We start from the raw sequence: 25,660 nt of genomic DNA, 5'->3' as shown, positions 1-25,660 counted from the left end.
CCTCACCGCCGACCTTGGCCTACTAGCCCTAACCAAGGGCCCCACTGGACTGAGGGGCAGCTCGGGACTGAGGGGTAGCTCGGGACTGAGAGGAAGCTCCGGCAGGTTGATGAATCAGGCAAATCCTGGCTGACTGGCGGCTCTGGCAGATTCTGGCTGACTGGCGGCTCTGGCAGATTCTGGCTGACTGGCGGCTCTGGCAGATCCTGGCTGACTGGCGGCTCTGGCAGACTGGCGGATCCTGGCTGAATGGCGGACCCTGGCTGAATGAGCTTTTTCCGAGCTTTTGAGCACCGAGCCTGCCCAACCTTACCTGGTTGAATACTCCCGGTCGCCCTCCCAGTGCGGTGAGGTGGAATAGCCCGCACTGGGCTATGCAAGCGAACCGGGGACACCGTGCGCAAGGCTGGTGCCATGTAAGCCGGCCCAAGGAGACGCACTGGAGACCAGATGCGTAGAGCCGGCTTCATGACACTTGGCTCGATGCCCAGTCTAGCCCGGCCGATACGCGGAGCTGGTATGTACCGCACCGGGCTATGCACCCGCACTGGAGACACCGTGCGCTCTACAGCATAACACGGTGCCTGCCCGGTCTCTCTAGCCCCCCGGTAAGCACAGGAAGTTGGCACAGGTCTCCTACCTGGCTTCGCCATACTCCCTGTGTGCCTCCCCCAATAAATTTTTGGGGCTGACTCTCGGGCTTCCATCCGCGTCGCCGTGTTCGTCTCACCAACTCCATTCTCCTATAACCTTCCTCGCACTGCTCCAGCGAATCCCAGGCGGGCTCCGGCACTCTCCCTGGGTCGACCGCCCACCTGTCTATTTCCTCCCAAGTCGTATAATCCATACTTCGCTGCTCCTGCTGCCGCTGCCTGTCACCACGCCGCTTGGTCCTGTTGTGATGGGTGATTCTGTTAAGGTTTTCTACAGGTGAGGGAGAGGAGGACCAAAATGCAGCGTGGTTATTTCGATACATGTTTAATAAAAGATAAAACACCAACAATACAAAACAATAAACGTTACGTGAAAACCTAAACAGCCTTATCTGGTGCAAACAAACACAGAGACAGGAACAATCACCCACAATACACTCAAAGAATATGGCTGCCTAAATATGGTTCCCAATCAGAGGCAACGATAAACACCTGCCTCTGATTGAGAACCACTCCAGGCAACCATAGACTTTTCTAGACAACCCCACTAACCACAATCCCATAACCTACAAAACAAACCTAGACAAAACACACCACATAAATAACCCATGTCACACCCTGGCCTGACCAAAATAATAAAGAAAACACAAAATACTAAGACCAGGGCGTGACAAAATGTCAGTATAGAGATAAAGTGGAGTCGCAATTCAACGGCTCAGACAAAAGACGTTTGTGGCAGGGACTACAGACAATCTTGGACTACAAAAGGAAAACCTGTCACGTCGCCAAGAACAACGTCTTGTTTCCAGACAGGCTAAACACATTCTTCACACAGTTTGAGGGTAACACAGTGCCACCGACGCGGCCCGCTACCAAGGACTGTGGGCTCTGACGTGAGTAAAACATTTAAACGTGTTAACCCTCACAAGGCTGCCGACCCAGACAGAATCCCTAGCCGCGTTCTCAGAGCATGCACAGACCAGCTGGCTGGTGTGTTTACATGCATGTTTAATCTCTCCCTATCCCAGTCTGCTGTCCCCACATGCTTCAAGATGGCCACCATTGTTCCTGTAGCCAAGAAGGCAAAGGTAACTGAACTTAATGACTATCGCCCCGTAGCACCCACCTCTGTCATCACGAAGTGCTTTGAGAGACTAGTCAAGGATCATATAACCTCTACCTTACCTGCACCCGAAACCCACTTCAATTTGCTTACTGCCCCAATAGATCCCATGCTCCAGTACTTTGTATCTGGCCATTTTGAACCTGTAATCGAACCCACAAATGCTGATTCTCCAGATACTCAGCTAGTCTAAAGAAGGACAGTTTTATTGCTTGTTTAAAATTAGAACAACAGTTTTCAGATGTGCTAACATGATTGCAATAGGGTTTTCTTATGGTCAATTAGCCTTTTAAAATGATAAACTTGGATTAGCTAACACAGCGTGCCATTGGAACACAGGAGTGATGGTTGCTGATAATGGGTCTCTGTACGCCTATGTAGATATTCCATAGAAAATCTGCTGTTTCCAGCTACAATAGTCATTTACACATGAACAATGTCTACACTGTATTTCAATTCAATTTGATTTTAATGAACAAAAAAATGTGCTTTTCTTTAAAAAACAAGGTCATTTCTAAGTGACCCCGAACTTATGAACAATAGTGTATATTTGCAAAAATTTCTAAAAACCTGTTTTTGCTCTGTCATTTTGAGGTATTGTGTGTAGATTGATGAGGGGTAAAACTATTTTATCCATTTTATGTACTAAGGTACAGTAATTTATGGAATTGTTTTAAGGTCATAAAATTGATAATTTAGCCATTTGATTTTGAATTAGGCCTTTATTTGATGTAGCCCATAGAAATGCATTGAATATCTTGAAAAACCATGAACAAAGGCTCCAAAAACACTGAAGTACATCATTTTAGAAATGGCAAAATCCTCAGTATAGTGATGCAGGTCTTTAGATGTTGTATACACAGACACACCCGGCCTGCACAGCTGTATAGGGGAAATGGCTCGAGTCGCACAAAATGGAATAAAACATTGCAGATATAGTTCGGAATGAAACAAGCACAACATCTAAGGAACTCCATCACTATACTGAGAGCTTTGTAATTTCTAAAAGGGCGTTATTAGGGTGTTTTTTGAGCCTTTGTTCATGTTGGATGAGGAATTGAATCGTAATAAACGTGTCTAGACCCTTCTATAACATGCCATTTACACGTGAAAATAACAATAATTGTAAAGGGAACTGCAGCTGCAAAGTTAAAACACCCTATCACCCAAATATTGTTGCTTTAAAGGGTAGGAAGCATTTCTAGTTTTACCTCACCAGTGTGTGGTCAAAGACTTTGTGACTACAACTTACTAAGTATAAGTTACTATCTGGTTACTTATAAGTACACACATAATGTTTTTGGGTTATTACATATTTATTAACTTATTTCCGTATATCTTCTAAAATACCCACAATGCGCTATTTCTCAACATCATGTGGAGGATCTACTCTGGGTTACTGACTTCATATGTTTGCTCAGTAGCTAACTCAAGCTAGCTAATGTTAGCCACACCTCATGCTCTTCACACCTCACGCTCTGTATTATCTTGTGGGAACCCGCTCTGGTGCCTTTTTGCCTTGGGCTCAAAACGAAGGAGAAAATCATATCTGCTTGCTCTAATTGTACTAGGAGCCCTCATCGGTTCTCCTTTTATTTATTTGTATTTTTCGCCATTGTTCTCTGTGAAAAAAGCTACGGTAGTTTTGTAAGACAAAGCGGATTTAACTTTATTAAGAAAACAGCCCTAATGTTGGAAACAAACATCTTTATGTTGTCACCCAAAATCACATTTATTTATTTTCCTAGCTGTAGCACACAATATTTTACATATAGCAGTTTTTTTAAGGGCGAACGAGTTTTGTCTGCTTCATGTTTTCATTTTTGCCATGGAACAAATATCGTGATACTCGTATCGTCACATCCCTATCTGGAATCAATCTATTTTTCTCACTATATAGCTAGTTAACGGATTTCCCTGACTTTCCCTAGGCCCGGTGAAGCGCTCGTGAGCCCCTCACTTTGATTGATAACTTGGCCTGCGCTCTATTAAAAGTGTTATCATTGAATGGGCCCTAGCCTTAAATCTGTATGTCTCTGCTCTCTTTGTTTTTGATCTGTGGTTATGTTTTTGTTGTGTTGTGTTCTTGCTGGTCTGCAGTAGTTGGGCTCTAGGCTGGTAGGGCAAACGTTAGCAGGCTAGTTGGCTAGCAACCTTGCAAGTTGATTTGTAACAATAAATTCATAAAGTAGTTGCTTGTAAGTTAGCAGAAAATGTAATTGAAGCCAGTAGTCAAACAATTTAGTTTAATTTGAAGTTACACATTGTAAATTACTGTATTTTTGTTGGAATTTATATTATAGGGAATAGGCTGGCTGGCCCGGGTCCTCTATATTACATCACACCCCAGAAAAACATTTTCTGACATGACGTTGGCATTCTTCAGAATTCTGATTGGCTTTATGTAATAACTTGAAAAATAGAAAAGTGAGGTGTAACTTTGAATTGGGACCTTTGATGCATACACTAATGCAAATCTATCTGTTACATGTGGTTACGTTTATGCTTCCTACCCCTTGACTTTTTCCACATTTTGTTGTATTGAAGTCTGAATTTAAAATTGATTAAATATAGATTTTTGGTTCAATACCCATTTATATAAAAGTGGAATTATGTTTTTATAATTTTTTACAAATTAATTGAAGATTAAATGTCACGGATCCCTCTGGAACTTTCTTCACGCACACCTGTCCCCTATTCCCACTGATTAGTATTTGTATATACAGTGAGGGGGAAAAGAAAAACTGACAAAGAAATGATAAGTCTATCATTTTAATGGTAGGTTTATTTGAACAGTGAGAGACAGAATAACAACAAATAACAACAAAAATCCGGAAAAACGCATGTCAAAAATGTTATAAATAGATTTGCATTTAAATGAGGGAAATAAGTATTTGACCCCCTCTCAATCAGAAAGATTTCTGGCTCCCAGGTGTCTTTTATAGAAGTAACGAGCTGAGATTAGGAGCACACTCTTAAAGGGAGTGCTCCAAATCTCAGTTTGTTACCTGTAAAAAAGACACCTGTCCACAGAAGCAATCAATCAATCAGATTCCAAACTCTCCACCATGGCCAAGACCAAAGAGCTCTCCAAGGATGTCAGGGACAAGATTGTAGACCTACACAAGGCTGGAATGGGCTACAAGACCATCGCCAAGCAGCTTGGTAAGAAGGTGACAACAGTTGGTGTGATTATTTGCAAATGGAAGAAACACAAAAGAACTGTCAATCTCCCTCGGCCTGGGGCTCCATGCAAGATCTCACCTCGTGGAGTTGCAATGATCATGAGAACGGTGAGGAATCAGCCCACAACTACAGGGGAGGATCTTGTCAATGATCTTAAGGCAGTTGGAAACATAGTCACCAAGAAAACAATTTGTAACAAACTACGCCGTGAAGGACTGAAATCCTGCAGCGCCCGCAAGGGCCCCTGGACAACCGCATCAAAGGGACGATGGATGGGGCCATGTACCGTCAAATCTTGGGTGAGAACCTCCTTCCCTCAGCCAGGGCATTGAAAATGGGTCGTGGATGGGCATTCATTACGGCCCATCATTACGCACACCTGTCACCATCGTTATGCATATCAGCGCTTCATTGGACTCATCTGGATTCCATCACTTATTGATTGCCTCCCCTATATCTGTCTATTCCTCAGTTTCATCCCCGTGTCAGCATGAATGTTGTTTTTTTGTTCCCTTTGTCCAGACGCTGTCCTTGTTTTGTTTCATGTCGGTTATATATTAAATGTTCACTCCCTGTACTTGCTTCTCGTCTACCAGCATCTGTCCCTACAGAATGCTGACACCACATACTTGGAAGCATCAGGGAGTTTTTTTGTTGGTGACGTTGGGTCCGGTTGCCCTGCCGAAGGAATCTGGGGGGGCCTCAGCTGGCTCGTCAGACTTCCATGCCTTGGCTGGCTCGAGAGGTTTTCTTACCTTGGTTGGTTCAGCAGGCTCCCATCCCAAGTCATACCTCAGCCGGCTCGTCGGGCTCCCACGCCTCAGCAGGCCTGCCAGGCTCACCCAGGTGGGATGCCGGGTGCCGCTCCTAGGGGGGGGGGTATTGTCACGCCTGCTCCCACTCCCCCTCTCTGGCGCTCGAGGGTGCCAGGCAGCCCGTCATTACGCACGCGTGTCACCATCGTTACGCGCATCAGCTCTTCATTGGACTCACCTGTACTCTATCACCTATTGATTGCTTCCCCTATATCTGTCTATTCCACTGTTTCATCCCTGTGTCAGCATTAATGTCCAGACGCTGTCCTTGTTTTGTTTCATGTCAGTTATTTATTTATTCACTCCCTGTACTTGCTTCTCGTCTCCCAGTGTCTGTCCTCACAACTGGTGACTCTAAAACAACGTTTAATGGCTGTAATTGGTGATAACATTGTTGTTACTCCACAAAACTAACCTATTGACAGTGAATAGAAGAAAGCCTGTACAGAATAAACATTTTCCAAAACATGCATTCTGATTGAAATTAGCCACTAAAGCAACATTTTGGTTTTTGCCCTAACACTACAGAGCTGATGATTATTTGAAGCTGTGTAGTGTAAGGGCAATTACCAAAATGTACTTCCCTTGGGGTCCCGAAGACCGAGTTTCATCAACTCTGCACTAAAGTAATGCTGCAAAAATGTGGCAAAGCAATTCACTTTTTGTCCTGAATACAAAGTGTTATGTTTGGGGTAAATCCAATACACTTTACTGAGTACCACTCCACATATTTTCAAGGATAGTGGTGGCTGCATCATATTATGGGTATGCTTGTAATCGTTAAGGACAGGGGAGTTCTTCAGGATTTAAAATATATGGAATGGAGCAAAGCACAGGTAAAATCCTAGAGAAAAACCTGGTTTTGTCTGCTTTCCACCAGACACAGGGAGATTAATTCCCCTTTCAGCAAGACAATAACGGGGGTTGCTTTCCAATAAGACAGTGAATGTTCCTGAGTGGGCAAGTTACAGTTTTGACTTAAATCTTCTTGGAAATCTATGTCAAGACCTGCAAATGGTTGTCTAGCAATGTTAAACAACCAATTTGACAGAGCTTGAAGAGTTTCGAAAATAATAATGGGTAAATGTTGCACAATCCAGGTGTGTAATCAGTTTTGGTAATCCGTGACTGTATTGGAGGTGGAGTGGTTTCCTCTTTTCCTCCATCTCCATCTCAGTGTGCTTCATTCTATTGCTTGACGACTCCTGATATATCCATATATACGTATACATTTTGTCTTCATCTGTTATTGTCTAGTACTGTTTTTTTGCTAACTAGGTCAATCTACTTTCGTAGGCTGTCTGTCTTCCCATTAGCCTACTTACTGTGTGAACTGCAGACTGCTATTAACTTGCAGATGATTGTTGACACATCAACCACGATTAAGGGGTATGGCAATTTGTGACTATTGTTTTGGTGGCTCGATCTACAAGGCATTCAAAGTTGATCACCAAACATTTCTGTAAAAAAACAACAACGATAAAGCCTTGCGTTCCTAATGATTATTTTTTGCGCTGTTGGCAGTAGGTGCTTTTGATTCAGCAGCCCTAGCGCCGAGAAGGTAAAGTGTTCCCATTTTAAACCATTTCATGTGTCTGAAGGTAGAACAAAATATTTATTTAACTATCCCAAGATAGACCAGAGTCTGTTGTTTCCAATGAGAGCAAAGGAATCACAGTGGGCAGAACAAGGTGGGCAGAGTCAAGCACGAGCTAGTGAGATCCTATTGGCACATTCTAACATGTATTTGCATATTTTCGATAGGGAAGGACTACTCTGTAAAGAGTGTGTGTGCAATAACTAAAAACTATTTTTTGAAACTTTGGAAAAGGTAAAGTCTACAATGCAGTCCACTCTGTTTTGTACATATTATAGTTTTGGAAACAGAAAACTGTATGGAGATCGAATGTTTCAATGATGAGAAAATTTGAAGAACGTCAGCCAAAATCCATCTTCTCCCAGTGCCGGCCACTGGGCTTCCACTAATCACCATATTTGGTAGTGGAAATGCCAATCGGATGCTTCACATTTATTTCTAGTGAAATGTCTGTCTCATTATTCTATCTGTGTTATACCTGGCAGGCCAAAGAGCAAATCAAGTGCACCTATAGGCCTACCGCTGGTCATTCAGATAGCTAAGATCACTGTTTCTCCACAGTTTCCTTGCGCCATGGGCTGTAAAAAGAACAGCAAATTTGATACTGTAGGATTTAAAAACATGTAAAACCATGACTAGAGAGAGACTCAATTAATATAGCAAAAAATATGCTGTTTTTATATGTTTATGTTTAAGTTGTTATTCAGCACTGTCAACAATTTGTTCATCACTTTTATAAGCCATAAAATGCACGTTCTCCCTACTTTCACTAAGGCTACAACCAGCTCTGCAGCTGCAATGAATGAGTAGAACAAAGTGTTTCAATAAGCTTTGGTTGTTATTATTAACACCTTGTGTATTTTTCCACATCAAGGAATATTTCACTTCTGGTCATACGAGTAACAACATGAATTGGTGCATGAGGCAGAAATAATGCGACTTGAGTTTCACCATCAGCTGGAAGACTGTGTCCCCTTTTCTGAGATGAGGAGGAAGGGAGAGAGGAGGGACGGTGAGTCGGGTGAGAGGCAGCCTCACTGCTGCGCTCTCCCTCCCTCCCATCAGATGCAGGCCGTCAGTCCAGTAAAAAAAAAAGCTAATTATTACGCTCACTCAGCTGTGCCTCACAAGTAATACAACAAATTATCCATACCAGTGTGATCATATACTTAACATTTTGAAATAAAATTTCAAAATGGTCTGAGAACAACATTGGCACAGCAGTTCAATCATAGCCAATATGTGGTGATAATGTATTGGGCTTATAGCCTACTGCACAATGTCACGCCCTGACCATAGAGAGCCTGTTATTCTCTATGTTGGTTAGGTTGGGGTGTGACTAAGGTGGGTTATCTAGGTGATTATATACCTATGCTAGCCTGGTATGATTCCCAATCAGAGGCAGATGTTTATCCTTGTCTCTGATTGGGGGATCATATTTAGGCAGCCATTTCCCCTTTTGTGCTTTGTGGGATCTTGACTATGTATAGTTGCCTGTGAGCATATTTGTAGCTTCACGTTTCATTTTGTTTGTTTATTGTTTCGTTTTGCTTTGAGGTTCACATAGCAATAAAGATGTGGAACCCACATCACGCTGCGCTTTGGTCCAGTTATTATGACGAATGTGACACACAATCCTTATTTCTATAGAACTGTTTTTAGTAGATTAATATTGCATAGGTTTATGTTTTTTAAGTCATGTTTAAAAAATCTGAACGGTACTCAAAGTGATCATGACTCAGAAAAGGTTGGTGACCAATGCTCTAATCAAATCCAGACATATTTTAATGTAATATGCTTCAGAATGACAGTTATCGTTTTGGCTGAAAATACCAGGAAAGGTGATTTATTCTCAGGATGGAACATTTGTAAAATACCTGTAAAATATTCAACCCTAGCGTACATGTGCTTAGACCACCAGGGCATGAGGCCTGTGCAGTAGCCTCAAGATCTGTGGAAAAGGGTTCAAGACAGACCTGGTAAGCAGTGACCTCCAGAACTCAGTCATTCAGTGTGTTTCACCATAGGGATGTGGGTTTCCGTAAGAGGGTCCAGTCTGCTGAGGACGAAGGCAGCTCGTCATCATCACTCCAACACCTCACCCTCTCAGAGTTCCTCAAAGAGTATGTCCCATTTCACTAATCTGTCTCCCATGCCACGCATGAGTAGCGCAAGACCCACCTATAATAACCCATTAACCCTAGCCACCATTTTCTTGGACTAAGCCTGGCAGGCTCCATGGTGAAGTTTCCACTGGTTACAGATCTAGGATCAGATTACCCTCAGCCAATCTTAACCTTAACCATTAGTGGGGGAAAGGCAAAACTGACCTATGATCAGTGTCTAGTGGCAACTTCACCTTACTCTGTCTTATTCACCCGATCTAATTTGTTTTAAACTAATCTAATAACAACTCAATATGACACCTACCTCTTTATAAAACTGAAGCATACCGCAACTTCTTAACCAGCCACGATACACTTGTCTTAGCCCTATCCTAAAGTTTTTTATATATCTATATATTACTTTATTTTACCTTATTTTACCAGGTAAATTGACTGAGAACGCATTAGTTACAGGGGAGAGGAGTAACACTTCATCGCTACTTTGTCCATCTGAAGACAGGTGGAGCTCCTACCTGATGTCAACTATGATTCTAGCATGATAGTTAAGGAACCTCAAATGGCATCCTATTCCCTATGTAGTGCCCTACTTTAATTTAATTTTCATTTTACCCTTATTTTACCAGGTAAGTTGACTGAGAACACATTCTCAGTCAACTTAATGACCAGATCCCAACGGGCTTTAGTCTAAAAGTAAGGCACTATATATGGAATAAGGTGCGATTTGGGAGGCAGCCCTTTTCTTTGAAGTCTGTTACACCAGATGTTATCAGTATGGCTCAGTTCTGCTTTGACATGGAAAGACTGTGTATTGCATTGCATGTACTCTAACTGTCCTCTTGCCTCTAACAGAATACCTATCACCTGGAATGTCTACTCTACCTACTAGTAGTGTTATGAATAGCTGACATTATGTGTCAAGGTCATACCTTGATTAGCATCGATGCATAATTTAAGCAGTTGGGTTTTTCCAAACTTTCCTAAGTGTGTTACTAAGAGTGTTGGTCTTTTTGACTAGGGGTGGCCAATCCAGGAGGCCAATCATTTTATCATGGTCTTCAATCTCTACACCCTTTTACTCAGTTTTACTCATGTGTTAAGGTGTTTGAGTTGACCACTCCTGGTCTAGATTAATGATATAAACCTAGCTAGCCTGGTCCCAGATCTGTGTGTGCTCTTGCCAAATCCATGGCTCACTGTCAAGCCAGAAACAGACTGTAACCCAGGCTAAAACCTAGCTTTACTGTACTATGGAATGTAATACTGAAATTCCTTTCATAAAAACAGGATTGAGGACGAGGAGTGGGATAAATACATAATTCCCTCCAAAGTTGAGTCAGAGAAATACAAAGTCAGCAGAACCTTCAGCTTCCTGAAGAGCAGGATGTCCAGCCCACGTAACAAGATCAAGGTGAGCGCTACAGGGTGAAGTTTCCCCTAGGTACAGATCTAGGATCAGCTTCCCCTCCCCCAATCATAACCTTAACCACAAAAAGCAGAAATGCAAGAATGACCCAAGATCAGCATCTAGGGGCAAATTCAACCTACGTACACCCAAGTGAGATAGACAACAAACACTCTGTTGGTTATTCTCCAAGTTACAACAAACTATACTGTAGTACGACAGCAAAATCCAGTTCTTGGGTTAAAAGTTTAAGATATTCCACACCAGATGTGCTACTGGACCTGTTGGACTCTCCCACACAAACCTTTAAACACCTCTGTCAGGATTACTATTCTGCTGGGAGCCATTGTTTGGGAATGGTGCCTTTGCTCGGGGAAGGGAAAATTCCCTTTCCATACAGCTTAGCAACAGGACACAATGAAAACATCCTCTAAAATAATCTACAGACCCCCAGCGCAGGACCGGCATCCAAAACACATCCCATTATACTCAATCAGTCATATACCCATGTGCACTGAAAAGAACACAAAAATCCAATAAACTTTTATTTGTCACATGCTTCCTGAACAACAGGTGTAGACTAACAGTGAAATGGGTACTTAAGGGCCCTTCCGACAATGCAGAGAGAAACAAAGAGAAAAAATAGAAAAAATAATAACACGAGGAATACAATGACAAACAATAACTTTGCTATACATACATTTGAAGTCGGAAGTTTACATACACTTTGGCCAAATACAATTAAACTCAGTTTTTCACAATTCCTGACATTTAATCTGAGTAAATATTCCCTGTTTTAGGTCAGTTAGGATCTCCATTTTAAGAATGTGAAATGTCAGAACAATAGTCAAGCATGATTTATTTCAGCTTTTATTTCTTTCATCGCATTCCCAGTTGGTCAGAAGTTTACATACACTCAATTAGTATTTGGTAGCATTGTCTTTAAATTGTTTCACTTGGGTCAAACATTCTGGGTAGCCTTGCACAAGCTTCCCACAATAAATTGGGTGAATTTTGGCAGAGCTGGTGTAACTGAGTCAGGTTTGTAGGTCTCCTTGCTCCTTCCTCGCTCAAACATTTTCAGTTCTGCCCACAAATGTTCTATGGGACTGAGGTCAGTGCTTTGTGATGGCCACTCCAATACCTTGACTTTGTTGTCCTTAAGCCATTTTGCCACAACTTTGGAAGTATGCATGGGGTCATTGTCCATTTGGAAGACCCATTTGCAACCAAGCTTTAACTTCCTGAGTGATGTAATGAGATGTTGCTTCACTATATCCACGTCATTTTCCCTTCTCGTGATGCCATCTATTTTGTGAAGTGCACCAGTCCCTCCTGCAGCAAAGCACCCCCACAACATAATGCTGCCACCTCCGTGCTTCACGGTTGGGATGGTGTTCTTGGGCTTGCAAGCCTCCCCTTTTTCCTCCAAACATAACAATGGTCATTGTCGCCAAACAGTTCTATTTTTAGTTCATCAGACCAGAGGACATTTCTCCAAAAAGTAAGATCCCCATGTGCAGCTGCAAACCGTAGTCTGGCTTTTTTTTATGGCAGTTTTGGAGCAGTGGCTTCCTCCTTGCTGAGTGGCCTTTCAGGTTATGTCGATATAGGACTTGTTTTACTTTGGATATCGATAACTTTGTACCTGTTTCCTCCAGTATCTCCACAAGGTCCTTTGCTGTTGTTCTTGGATTGATTTGCACTTTTCGCACCCAAGTACGTTCATCTCTAGGAGACAGAACACGTCTCCTTCCTGAGTGGTATGACAGCTCTGTAGTCCCATGGTGTTTATACTTGCGTACTATTGTTTGTACAGATGAACGTGGTACCTTCAGGTGTTTGGAAATTGCTCCCAAGGATGAACCAGACTTGTGGAGGTCTACAATTATTTTCTGAGGTCATGGCTGATTTCTTTTGATTTTTCCATGATGCCAAGCAAATAGGCACTGAGTTTGAAGGTAGGCCTTGAAGTACATCCACAGGTACATCTCCAATTGACTGAAATAATGTAAATTAGCCTATCAGAAGCTTCTAAAGCCATGACATCATCTTCTGGAATTTTCCAAGCTGTCTAAAGGCACAGTCAACTTAGTGTATGTAAACTTCTGACCCACTGGAATTGTGATACAGTCAGGCAACCTGGTATCACACCAGAGAACACACACAGGAAATAAACCTTTTAGCTGTGAGGACTGTGGAAAGAGTTTTATGACATCTAACCATCTTATTGTACACCAGAGAACCCACACTTAATTAAGTGTAATAATCTGTCTGTAAACAATTGATGGAAAAATGACTTGTGTCATGCACAAAGTAGATGTCCTAACCAACTTGCCAAAACTAGAGTTTATTCATATGAAATTCCTGGAGTGGTTGAAAAAGGAATTTTAATGACTCCAACCTAAGGGTATTTAAACTTCCGACTTCAACTCTACATATTACTTTGCAATAGAATATGTCACTGTCTACACAACAGAAGCAGGTAATAGCAACATCTGACTGTGCCTTAATCTCTCTCTCAAGCTCTCTCTTCCTCACTAAAACACCCCCCAACTATGGCTTTGGCTTCTCTGGGGCTTTCTGTACTGCAGGTGAAGGAGGGAAAAGAGAAGGCTGGAAAGGAGAAGACAGGAGCAACTAACGTACACCAGTTTGTGCCAGTCTCTCCCTCAGGACCCTCTGGGCTGTCTGTATATGTGGCCTGTGACAAGCCTGTCCCTGGGAAAGAGTTTCTGCAGTGTACCAGTGAGTACTGTACTTTTTGTCGCTCTCTATTCCCTGTAGGGGACTTTTGCTCAGGTCTTTGGCCATGTCTAATAACAAGGCAATTTGAAAGCAATTCCAATCCCTTAATTAAGATTGCTAATTATAATTTTTTTATAAAATCTTTAATGCTAACATGGAGGATAGTTTGGTCAAACTCTGTGCACAATTGGCTCTGCTGAGCACTAGTATCTGATTACTGTGACAATTAACATACTAAGTGAAAGTCATAAAATGTCATTTCCTCCCTAGACTGCTCTCTGAGTGTCCATAAGGGCTGTCGTGACTCGACTGCAGCCTTTGGGAAGGTATGGGTCACCTACTGAACATATTCTTTCACCTTTGACCCCATTAGTACTGTATATCACTGAGAACTAATGCTACATTCATGCCATGTGTTCGGAAATACAACTTCTAAATTCAGAGCAACAAGTTGTTTGCATTCATGTGCTTTGAATTCGGAGAGAATGACAATTGACTAACACCTGACTAGTTACTTCAACCATAAACGAGAATTACGGCTAACATGCTTGCAAACAAACAAGTTATAGTGTTCGAAAGCATATTTATGTAAATAGGCTGTTTTTGATGAATAACATTTTTTTGTTTATAATTAACTGCCGAAAACATTTTGTCATCAACGGTCATTTCCTTGGTAGGTGATATCAGAGTTCAACATGTTGGAGAAGTGGGAGTACTCTGATCTTATCCGAGTTTCTGATTTGTAATTAAGAGTTGGAGGGCCATTCAAATAGATTTTTTTACCCTCGGAAACTACAATTTCCAAGTTTCAGACATGTTTTGAACGCGTCATAAAGAACATGGAGACCTATGCTAGGATCCTATTCACACTATAGCTGAACTGGGAGAATACATGGCATCCAGTCTAGCTTTGTCTTGTAAATGTACTCACCAGTGTCGATTTTAGCATGTACATCTTGGTGTGGCAAACCAAAAAATGCATGCCAGCAAAGCCAGTACACTACACAACACAGCACTAAACAATACATTAATTGCACTATAACGGTGAGAAACGGTGCCAACAAACTGTTAGGGCCTGCATAGAGCTGTCCAAACAGCAGTCCCAACTTACCACCGCTACACTTGGCTATCAGCGAAGCCTTGTCTAGCAGGGCAACAGTTCATTCAGCCTTATTTACTGCCTTTAAAAAAACATGGCTGATTTGCTTAAAACCTCTTAACCTATACGTCGAGCAATCCCGTATCCGGGAGCGTAATCATAGCCTCAAGCTCATTACCATAACGCAACGTTTCCTATTCGTGAAAATCGCAAATTAAATGAAATAAATATATTCAAACACAAGCTTAGCCTTTTGTTAACAACACTGTCATCTCAGATTTTTAAAAATATGCTTTAACCAAAGCTACACAAGCATTTGTGTAAGAGTATTGATAGCCTAGCATAGCATTAAGCCTAGCATTCAGCAGGCAACATTTTCACAAAAACAAGAAAAGCATTCAAATAAAATCATTTTCCTTTGAAGAACTTTGTATGTTTTCAATGACGAGACTCTCAGTTAGATAGAAAATGTTCATTTTTTCCAAAAAGATTATTTGTGTAAGAGAAATAGCTCCGTTTTGTTCATCACGTTTGGCTAAGAAGAAAAAAAGAAAATGCAGTCAACACAACAGCGAACTTTTTTCCAAATTAGCTCTATAATATCGACAGAAACATGGCAAACGTTGTTTAGAATCAATCCTCAAGGTGTTTTTCACAATTCTGTTCGATAAAAAATCATTCCTGGCAGTCGGTTTCTTATCCGAGGCAAACGGAAAAGTACTGCAGCTGGAGATTACACAATAATTGCGACGCAGGACACCAAGCGACCACCTGGTAGATGTAGTGTCTTATGGTCAATCTTCCAATGATATGCCTACAAATACGTCACAATGCTGCAGACACCTTGGAGAAAACGTGGAAAAGGTAAGCTGACTCCTAGCTCCTCCACAGCCATATAAGGAGTCATTGTCATGAGGCGGTTTCAAAAAATGCGGCACTTCCTGATTGTATTTTTATCTGTTTTTTTTCTGTAACATCAGTTCTGTGGCACTCACAGACAATATCTTTGCAGTTTTGGAAACGTCAGAGTGTTTTCTTTCCAAAGCTGTCAATTATATGCATAGTTGAGCATCTTTTCATGACAAAATATCTTGTTTAAAACGGGAACGTTTTTCATCCAAAAATTAAAATAGCGCCCCCTATATCCAAGAAGTTAAAGTATTAGCCCCGTTTTTCAAATGTTCGCCTAAAATGACATACCCAAGTCTAAGACCCTGGAAGCAAAGATATGCATATTCTTGGTACCATTTGAAAGGAAACTTTGAAGGTTATGGAAATTTGAAAGGAATGTAGAAGAATATAACACAGTAGATCTGGTAAAAGATAGTACAAAGAAAAAAAAACGTTATTTTGTATTTTTTTTGTACCATCTTTGAAATGCAAGAGAAAGGCCATAATGTATGATTCCAACCAGGGGCAATTTAGATTTTGGCCATCAGATGGCATCGGTGTATGTGCAACGGTTTAGACTGATCCAATGAACCACTGCATTTCTGTTCAAAATTTTGTCATAACATTTCATGTTCTTAATTATGCACTCTCCTCAAACAATAGCATGGTATTATTTCACTGTAATAGCTACTTGAAATTGGACAGTGCAGTTAGATTAACAAGAATTACAGACCATTGCTCGTGTTTCTTGGCCCAAGCAAGTCTCTTCTTATTATTGGTGTTCTTTCGAAGTGGTTTCTTTGCAGCAATTTGGCCATGAAGGCCTGAATCACATAGTTTCATCTGAACAGTTGATGTTGAGATGTGTCTGTTACTTGATCTCTGTGAAGCACTTATTTGGGCTGCAATATCTGAGGCTGGCAACTCTAATGCACTTATCCTCTGCAGCAGAGGTAACTCTGGGTCTTCCATTCCTGTGACTAGAGCCAGTGTCATTGTAGAGCTTGATGGTTTTTGCGACTGCACTTGAAGAAACTTTAACGCATTAAGAAGGAAAGAAATTCCACAAATTAACTTTCAACCTCTTGGAACTACCCATCCCGGATCCGGGAGAATTGTCAGCAACTACACTAATTAGCATAGCGCAACGGTCAAATAATCTTACTAGAAAATATTCATATTCATGAAATCACAAGTGAAATATAACGAAACACAGCTTAGCCTTTTGTTAATTAATCACCCTGTCGTCTCAGATTTTGAAATTATGCTTTACAGCGATAGCAAGACAAGCGTTTGTGTAAGTTTATCGATAGCCTAGCATAGCATTATGTCCAGCTAGCAGCAGGAAGCTTGGTCACGAAAATCAGAAAAGCAGTCAAATTAACCATTTACCTTTAATGATCTTTGAATGTTTTCACTGACGAGACTCCCAGTTAGACAGCAAATATATATATAAATATAAAATATATCCCATTTAGCAGACGCTTTTGTCCAAAGCGACTTACAAGTCGGCTGGGGCCACTACTTTTACATATGGGCGGCCCCAGCGGGAATCGAACCCACGACGCTTGGCGTTGCAAGCGCCATGCTCTACCGACTGAGCCACACCCAAATGTTCCTTTCGTTCCATAAATATTATTTTTATACCCAAAATACCTCCGTTTGTTTGTCACGTTATGTTCAGAAATCCACCAGAAATAGCGGTCACGACAACGGCAAAAAAATATATATTATTAATCTTATAATATATTATTACATCCATAATATCGACAGAAACATGGCAAACATTTTTTATAATCAATCCTCAAGGTGTTTTTCAAATGTCTATTCGATAATATATCAACCGGGACAGTTGGCTTTTCAGTAGGACCGGGAGGAAAAATGGCTACCTCTCTCTTTTACGCAAGAATCACTCTGAGAGCCATCAGCTGGCCACTTACGTAATGTGCTCGTTTACGCTCATTCTTCAACATAAAGGCGTGAAACTACGTCTAAAGGCTGTAGACACCTTAGGGAAGACGTGGAAAAAAATGAAAACATTTCAAAAAATGGTCCAAAAACGCACTTTTTACGAGGTAAAATTTATTTTTTAAATTTTGAAGATTTCACGTTTGAGACCTGACTTTCTGACCATTTCATATATGAAATCCTACGGCGGAGCGCGCTCGCCAGCTTATGTATTTTTGGTTTATAACACCTGGCATTTGACATGTTCATCTTGCAATATGTTTTTGACCACCATCCAATTGAGTGGTATTTGCGATTGTGTGTATGGTTGGCCCAATGCCAATAGATGCCATTCATTTTTGTCCATTTCATGGGGTTCTTCCTTTACCAACCCCTACGCTCTGTATTTTCCACTGGCTGCCCCACCAACACAGAAAGCACTGAGCTAGGCTGAAACACCAGCATTTTGGAGCTGCCTTACCCATGAAAGCAAAAAAGACACCTAGTTTGTGTGCAGCTTTATTAACACAATTATTATTATTATTTTTTTATATTGTTTGCAAACTGATATGTGACACATATTAATGGCAAAATAACATGCCCCACCTGCCCTGAATGACGCATCGCCACTGCATTTGATAAACTATGATAAACTACAGATTTATCGGGACCACCCCCATACTGATAAGTCAATCTCATGTGCAAATTAGAGAAGGCTATTAGATGTACTGATAATGAACTACTAAGTGCTACTAATTAATCTTGATTTGATTATCCTGTCCTCAGAGGCCTCTGGAGAAGAATGTGGCGATGTTAAAGTCCAAATCTCTCCCACACAGTAAGTTTGCCATTCTTCCTCTCCTCTACTATCTCCATTCATCAACATCCTCCTCTTCTTCTCCTTCATCTCTTTTGCCGAGTAAGTTACGTATACCTTCTCCCTCCCTCCCCCTTCCTCCCTCCTCCTCTCTGATAATGTGTTAAATTTTAATGGGGGCCAGGTGCGTGTGCCTGCAGTGTGAGGACATTGAGCATTTCTTACACACTGAATGAATGCGCCATTGCGCTATAACTACAGTGTGAGGCTTTGTCCCTGTTATGGGTGTTTGTGACACAGAGGTCAAGTTAAGAAGTCAAGGTCAGATCGGGTGACTGAAGGAGACACTCTCAGTTTTGATCATTTGAAACGCAATTAGTAGAATTGTTGTTGTTATATACAACTCTAATGGAGCTGGATGAATGTTGTCATCTTTGACATGTTCCCTTTTCTCCCCCCTCTCTCTCCTGCCCCCCCCCCCCATATTCAGTGATGAGGGAGGGTTCCCCTGCCTCCCTCACCTCTTCCTCCTCCCTCCTTACCATGCTGCCCCGAGGCAGAAAATATATGACTGCTCCCCTATCTAAGAGCCCCTCTGAGTCTACAGACAGGTGAGTACACACACACACACACATACACACTGCACAAGTCTCTCCAGCTTCACTAATAGATCCCGTCTCGCTCTCTCTAGGAGGCTGAAGGATGCTGTGGGGGTCAGTGTGGACAGTGACGTGTGGAACAGCTGCTCCCTTAATGAAGAGGGTGTACAGGTCACAGGGACCGCATCATCCACAGACTACCATCTCACCACACAGGGTAATGGCTTGAACTGTACAACTGCACAACACCAGGGTATTAGAAGGACCAGACCTGTTAAAGTACATCATCAACACATACTGTAAACATACAAAACAGACAAGATTCAACAGCAGAAGTGTGTGTTAAGTTTCTCAGATGGAGCCTTGTCCAAGCCAGAATGGCCCATAGGGCAGGATCTGTCTCTGTTCCATCTCCTGTTTCTGTAGTGTGAGGCAGCTGAAAGCACAAATACACCCCTGGACAGGACGCTAGTCTATTGCAGTGCCTTTCCTAATAATTTGACCTATCTCCATCAGAGTCGGTTGACACCCCCCTGCTCAGCGACCTATCGGCTGACCTGGTGGGGTTTGAGGTGGAGTCCTGGAGTCTGGCCGTCACAACTGAGTTCTGCAGAAAACACGACAAACACACCGTCAAACGTCAGGATGTCATCTACGGTGTGTTAGTGTGTGTGTGTGTGTGTGTGTGTGTGTGTGCATGTGTGAGAGTGTGTGTACGTACAATGGTCATGTACCCATGACAAAGGAATGGCAACACATTTCAGTGTCTCATATCTATGGTGTGTTGATGTGTGTGTGTGCGCATGTGTTTGTGCATGTGCACCTGTGTGTGCATGTGTGTGTGCGTGTACAAGCATTTATACATAATACTCTCCTTGTCTGTCTCTCTCTCTCTCCCCGTGTAGAGCTGATGCAGACAGAGTTGCACCACATCCAGACACTGACGGTGATGTCCGAGGTGTTTCGTCGAGGGATGCTGGATGAGCTCCAACTGGACTGGGAGTGTGTGGCTCGCATCTTTCCCTGTCTGGATCCTCTCCTGCTCTTCCACAGGAATCTCTTCGGATCTCTACAGGAGCGGCGATACGCTTCAGCTCAGCCCGGACACCCACACAACTACTGCATCCACAGTATAGGGGATATACTGTTGCAACAGGTTGACATGCACACACAACACCAGATGCAAGCACATGCATGTATGCGTATTACTCACAAATGCACATACAAACACCACATCATACAAACACCACATTTACACACTTCTGGACAACTCAAGGCCTATTCATATTCCCTATTTCTGTTGTTAGTTCTCAGAAGACAACGCTGTGAAGATGAAGCAAGTGTACGGAGAGTTTTGTAGTCACCACACGGAGGCTGTCAAAGTCTTCAAAGAGCTGCAGCAGCAGAACAAGAAGTTCCAGGTGTTTGTCAAAGTATGTTTCTGATGGAAGCTTTCTTTTTTAGTCCAACTTGGTTTTTATGTTTGGTCAGTAATGTCCTTAAGGAGGGACTGAACAGGATGATTTTACCTTGGTTTTGTGTGTGTTATTACACTTTTCTTATGACTACCGATGCCACTGAGGCCGTTTTTAACTGGAAAAGTTGTTTGACAACTGCTCCTCTTTAAAATGTCTATCTTTCACTCAACACACACCAGTTGTTGTCTCTTCTTCAGCAACAGAGTAACAACTCTCTGGTCAGAAGAAGGGAGGTGCCAGAGTTCATCCTGTTAGTGACTCAGCGCATCACCAAGTACCCTGTACTACTGGAAAGGATACTGCACTATACACCCGGTCAGTTACAAAGAGTTGGGATGGAGGGATGGAGGGATGGAGGGAGGGAGGGAGGGAGGGAGGGAGGGAGGGAGGGAGGGAGGGAGGGAGGGAGGGAGGGAGGGAGGGAGGGAGAGAGAGAGAGAGAGAGAGAGAGAGAGAGAGAGGGAGAGAGGGAGAGAGAGAGAGAGAGAGGGAGGGAGGGAGGGAGGGAGGGAGAGAGGGAGGGAGCATAAAAGCTAGAGAGGGAGAGAGCATGAGAGAGAAAGTACATGCTTCTTTGCACTATGTATACAATGAAACTTTGTCAAGTATGCCAGTATAGATCATTTTTAGCCGCTGAATTGAAGCGTTTTGTTCCTTCTACCTCCAGAGGGCAGTGAGGAGCACACTGAGCTGTCGCGGGCACTCACTCAGGTGCGTGACATCATCACTGCAGTGGACACGAGTGTGAGCAAGTACGAGAAAGCCCAGGAGCTGCAGGAGGTGTTGAGTCGCGTGGAGAACAAGAGCCTTTCCAAGCTGAAGAGCGGCGAGGTGTTCCGCAAGGATGACCTGCTAGGAAAACACCAACAGAGGGAGCTGCAGCACAAGGGACTTGTCTACTGGAAAACCGCTACGGGACGACTGAAAGGTAGGGGGTGTGTGTGTGTGTGTGTGTGTGTATAACATTATTTATTTTTTCTGTTCTTTTTTTTAGGAATGTGGCAGTCCCACTCTTTTTATATGATAGGATAGATCAAGTGGAAAGATAGAGGAGAGAGTTTCTGAAATCGTATATAGACTTGTTTATACTGTATTATTGGCTGTATGTTTGTTTTACTCCATGTGTAACTCTGTGTCGTTGTATGTGTCGAACTGCTTTGCTCTATCCTGGCCAGGTCGCAATTGTAAATGAGAACTTGTTCTCAACTTGCCTACCTGGTTAAATAAAGGTGAAATAAATAAATAAATAAAAATAGCAGTGGGCCGATTTCGAACCCATGCTGCAGCGGGATGCATTCCAGAGGCAGTGGCTTATACTGTGGCACAAACCTAGGTCGCAACAGTGTCTATTCTAACACTCTCCCTCACCCACTCTCTCTGCAGACACGCTGGCTCTGCTGCTGACTGATGTCCTGGTGTTCCTGCAGGAGAAGGACCAGAGACTCATATTTGCTGCCGTGGTATGCCGGTTTGGTCAATCTCGTTACATTACACTTCATTCATTATTTAATTTACCTCGTGCCTTATCTGCAATTAGATTACATACCTAAAAAATCCCCCAAAAAGTAACAAAAAGGATTTGTTAAAGGGATGCTTCGGGATTTTGACAATCAAGCCCTTTGCCTACTTCCCCAGAGTCAGATGAATTCATTAGTGTTAGCACAATGACTGGAAGTATATGGGGACAGCTAGCATGCTAGCATGATTGGCTCATGAAACTACCTCTAACTGGCATTGCGCATGCCCCGCTCACCCGAGGGTCTATTTTTTTTAGCCATCTATTTCCTGTGTTTGAGGGGTGCAAAATCCACTTGTAACACTGGCTTGATTGCTCTTATTTTAATCCTGCGACTCTTTCATTCTTTTGCTTGTGCCTGTCGATTTTTCCCATCAATGTTTGTAATGACCTCTCAAACACATCCCTGTAATGGCTGAAATGGATTCAATGGGATACATTGGCTTCGTCAGGGATCTAACGCACCATCTCGACACTTACATTACCGTTCAAAAGTTTGGGGTCACTTAGAAATGTCCTTGTTTTTGAAAGAAAAACAAAAAAATGTGTCCATTAAAATAACATCAAATTGATCAGAAATACAGTGTAGACATTGTTAATGTTGTAAATGACTATTGTAGCTGGAAACGGCATATTTTGTAAATGGAATATCTACATAGGCGTACAGAGGCCCCTTATCAGCAACCATCACTCCTGTGTTCCAATCGCACGTTGTGTTAGCTAATCCAAGTTTATCATTTTAAAATGCTAATTGATCATTAGAAAACCCTTTTGCAATTAAGTTAGCACAGCTGAAAATTGTTGTTCTGATTAAAGAAGCAATAAAACTGTCCTTCTTTAGACTAATTGGGTATCTGGAGCATCAGCATTTGTGGGTTCGATTACAGGCTCAAAATGGCCAGAAACAAAGCACTTTCTTCTGAAACTTGTCAGTCTATTCTTGTTCTGTGAAATGAAGGCTATACCTTGCGAGAAATTTTCAAGAAACTGAAGATCTGGAACAACGCTGTGTACTACTCCCTTTACAGGTCTCTCCAGAGATGTTCAATTGGGTTCAAGTCCGGGCTCTGGCTGGACCACTCAAGGACATTCAGAGACTTGTCCCAAAGCCACTCTTGCATTGTTTTGGCTATATGCATAGGGTCTTTGTCCTATTAGACTGGGCCAAAGGTTCACCTTCCGAGGTCTTGAGCGCTCTGGAGCAGGTTTTCATCAAGGATCTCTCTGTACTTAGTTCCATTCATCTTTCCCTCAACCTGACTAATCTCCCAGTCCCTGCTGCTGTAAAAACATCCTCACCACATGATGCTGCCACCACTATGCTTCACCAGAGGGATGATGCCAGGTTTCCTCTAGACGTGATGCTTGACATTCAGGCCAAAGAGTTCAATCTTGGTTTCATCAGACCAGAGAATCTTGTTTCTCATGATCTGAGAGTCCTTTAGGTGCCATTTGGCAAACTCGAAGTGGGCTGTTGTGCCTTTTACTGAGGAGTGGCTTCTGTCTGGCCACGCTACCATAAAGGCCTGATTGGTGGAGTGCTGCAGAGATGGTTGTCCTTCTGGAAGGTTCTCCCATCTCCATAGAGGAACTCTGGAGCTCTGTCAGAGTGACCATCGAGTTCTTGATCACCTCCCTGGCAAAGACCTTTCTCTCCCGATTGCTCAGTTTGGCCGGGCAGCCAGCTCTAGGAAGAGTCTTGGTGGTTCCAAACTTCTTGCATTTAAGAATGATGGAGGCCACTGTGTTCTTGGGGACCTTCAATGCTGCATAAATGTCTTGGTACCCTTCCCCAGATCTATGCCTCGACACAATCCTGTCTCTGAGATCTACGAATGTGCCATCCCAAATCATGTCCAATAAATAGAGTTTACCACAGGTGGACTCCAAGTTGTAGAAACAATGGAAAGAGGATGCACCTGAGCTCAATTTCGAGTCTCTTAGCAAAGGGTCTGAATACTTATGGAAATAAAGTATTTCTGTTTTTACTTTGTAATACATTTGAAAACGTTTCTAAAAACCTGTTTTCGCTTTGTCATTATAGAGTATTGTGTGTAAATTGATGAGGAAAAATATTTATTTAATCCATTTTAGAATAAGGATGTAAAGTAACACAATGTGGAAAAGGGGGAGGGGTCTGAATTCTTTCCAAATGAGTTGTACATGGCATAAGAGCAATTTAAACTCTTCGGGCTTGTGGGCAGTATTTTCATGTCTGGATGAAAAGCGTGCCCAAAGTAAACTGCCCGCTACTCAGGCCCAGAAGCTAAGATATCCATATAATTGGTAGATTTAGATAGAAAACACTCTAACGTTTCAAAAACTGTTAAAATAATGTCTGTGAGTATAACAGAACTGATATGGCAGGCAAAAACCTGAGAAAAATCCATGCAGGGAAAATAAATTGAGGTCACTCTCTTTTCAATGGGAATTCTCTATGGATCTAGATTTCTCTGGCTCTTGCTTGCAGTTCCTATCACTTCCACTAGAAGTCAACAGCCTTTAGAAAGTGGTTGATGTTTTTCCTTTGAGAAATTAAGAAGTAGGGCTGTTCAGAACGAGGGTCGAGTCTAGTGTACTGTTGTGGTTGAGGCGCGCAACCTGAAAGCACGCTCCACTTTGTTTTCGTCCGCTTTTGAACACAGTAATATCCCATCTTAAATTTACGTTTAAAAATACCTAAAGTTGTATTAGGAAAGTTGTTTGAAATGTTTGGAACAAGTTTACAGGTAACTTAGAACTTTTGTAGTCATGTTGCACGAGTTGGAACCAGTGTTTTTCTGGATCAAACGTGCCAAATAAATGGACATTTTCTGAATTTATCGAACAAAAGGACCGTTTGTGATGTTTATGGGACATTTTGGAATCTCAACTAAATAAGTTCTTCAAAGGTAAGGCATGAAATATATCTCTATTTCTGAGATTTGAAATCTGACATGTTGGCTGGATTAACAACAAGTGTAGCCTTAATTTGGTGTATTGCATGTGTGATTTCATGAAAGTTTAATATTTATAGTAATTTAATTTGAATTTGGCGCTCTTCCATTTCACCGGATGTTGTCAAGGGGTTCCGCTAGCGGAACGTCTAGCCGTAACAGGTTTTAAAGGGGTAAACTGTGATTGGTACTATCATTTTAATTTCATGTATAGTCAGTCCTTGCATCCATAGTTCCGTCTATGAATTTAAGAGTGTATACACTTCTCCAGTCCCATCATTTAGCGGTTTACCAAAAACATTTTTTTTGCAGAACTCCGGTACTTCACAGAGAACAGGCTAAAAAAGGAGAACGAAAAAAATGAAGAATTATTCAACTAAACAGGGAGCCAGGGAGAACCATCAGTCAGACAGGACGCCAGTAGTGTTCTTTCCCGGAAAATGACCTTATTTAAACTGTCCCTCTCCAGGACCAGAAGCCCCCAGTCATCCCCCTGCAGAAGCTAATTGTGAGAGAGGTAGCCAATGAGGAGAGAGGGATGTTCCTAATCTCTGCCTCCTCAGTGGGGCCTGAGATGTACGAGGTTCACACCTTCTCGAAAGAAGAGAGGAACGCCTGGATGAGACACATACGACGGGCCGTAGAGAGGTGAGGAGTGTGTGTGAGTGTTTGTGTGTTGATAATATAACAATAATAAGCCATTTAGCAGACACTTTTATCCAAAGTG

At 42.2% G+C, this 25,660-nt stretch overlaps 1 protein-coding gene across 1 annotated transcript in view; it reads left to right on the top strand.

The window, feature by feature from the left end:
* Window positions 1–25,660, top strand: part of LOC135546339 (rho guanine nucleotide exchange factor 28-like) — a 55,048-nt gene that overhangs the window by 17,568 nt on the left and 11,820 nt on the right. The window contains exons 6-19 of the mRNA XM_064974686.1: window positions 9,402–9,497; window positions 10,785–10,908; window positions 13,497–13,650; window positions 13,921–13,976; window positions 18,374–18,425; window positions 18,895–19,015; window positions 19,096–19,220; window positions 19,520–19,660; window positions 19,909–20,159; window positions 20,311–20,436; window positions 20,679–20,796; window positions 21,149–21,409; window positions 21,865–21,941; window positions 25,403–25,581. Of these exons, the coding sequence (XP_064830758.1) occupies window positions 9,402–9,497; window positions 10,785–10,908; window positions 13,497–13,650; window positions 13,921–13,976; window positions 18,374–18,425; window positions 18,895–19,015; window positions 19,096–19,220; window positions 19,520–19,660; window positions 19,909–20,159; window positions 20,311–20,436; window positions 20,679–20,796; window positions 21,149–21,409; window positions 21,865–21,941; window positions 25,403–25,581 (1,881 nt within the window). The remainder of the gene's footprint in view (window positions 1–9,401; window positions 9,498–10,784; window positions 10,909–13,496; window positions 13,651–13,920; window positions 13,977–18,373; window positions 18,426–18,894; window positions 19,016–19,095; window positions 19,221–19,519; window positions 19,661–19,908; window positions 20,160–20,310; window positions 20,437–20,678; window positions 20,797–21,148; window positions 21,410–21,864; window positions 21,942–25,402; window positions 25,582–25,660) is intronic.

The sequence above is a fragment of the Oncorhynchus masou genome, chromosome 1, assembly GCF_036934945.1.
Source record: "Oncorhynchus masou masou isolate Uvic2021 chromosome 1, UVic_Omas_1.1, whole genome shotgun sequence".
NCBI lineage: Eukaryota > Metazoa > Chordata > Actinopteri > Salmoniformes > Salmonidae > Oncorhynchus > Oncorhynchus masou.
This window is presented reverse-complemented; position numbering and strand designations above follow the sequence as displayed.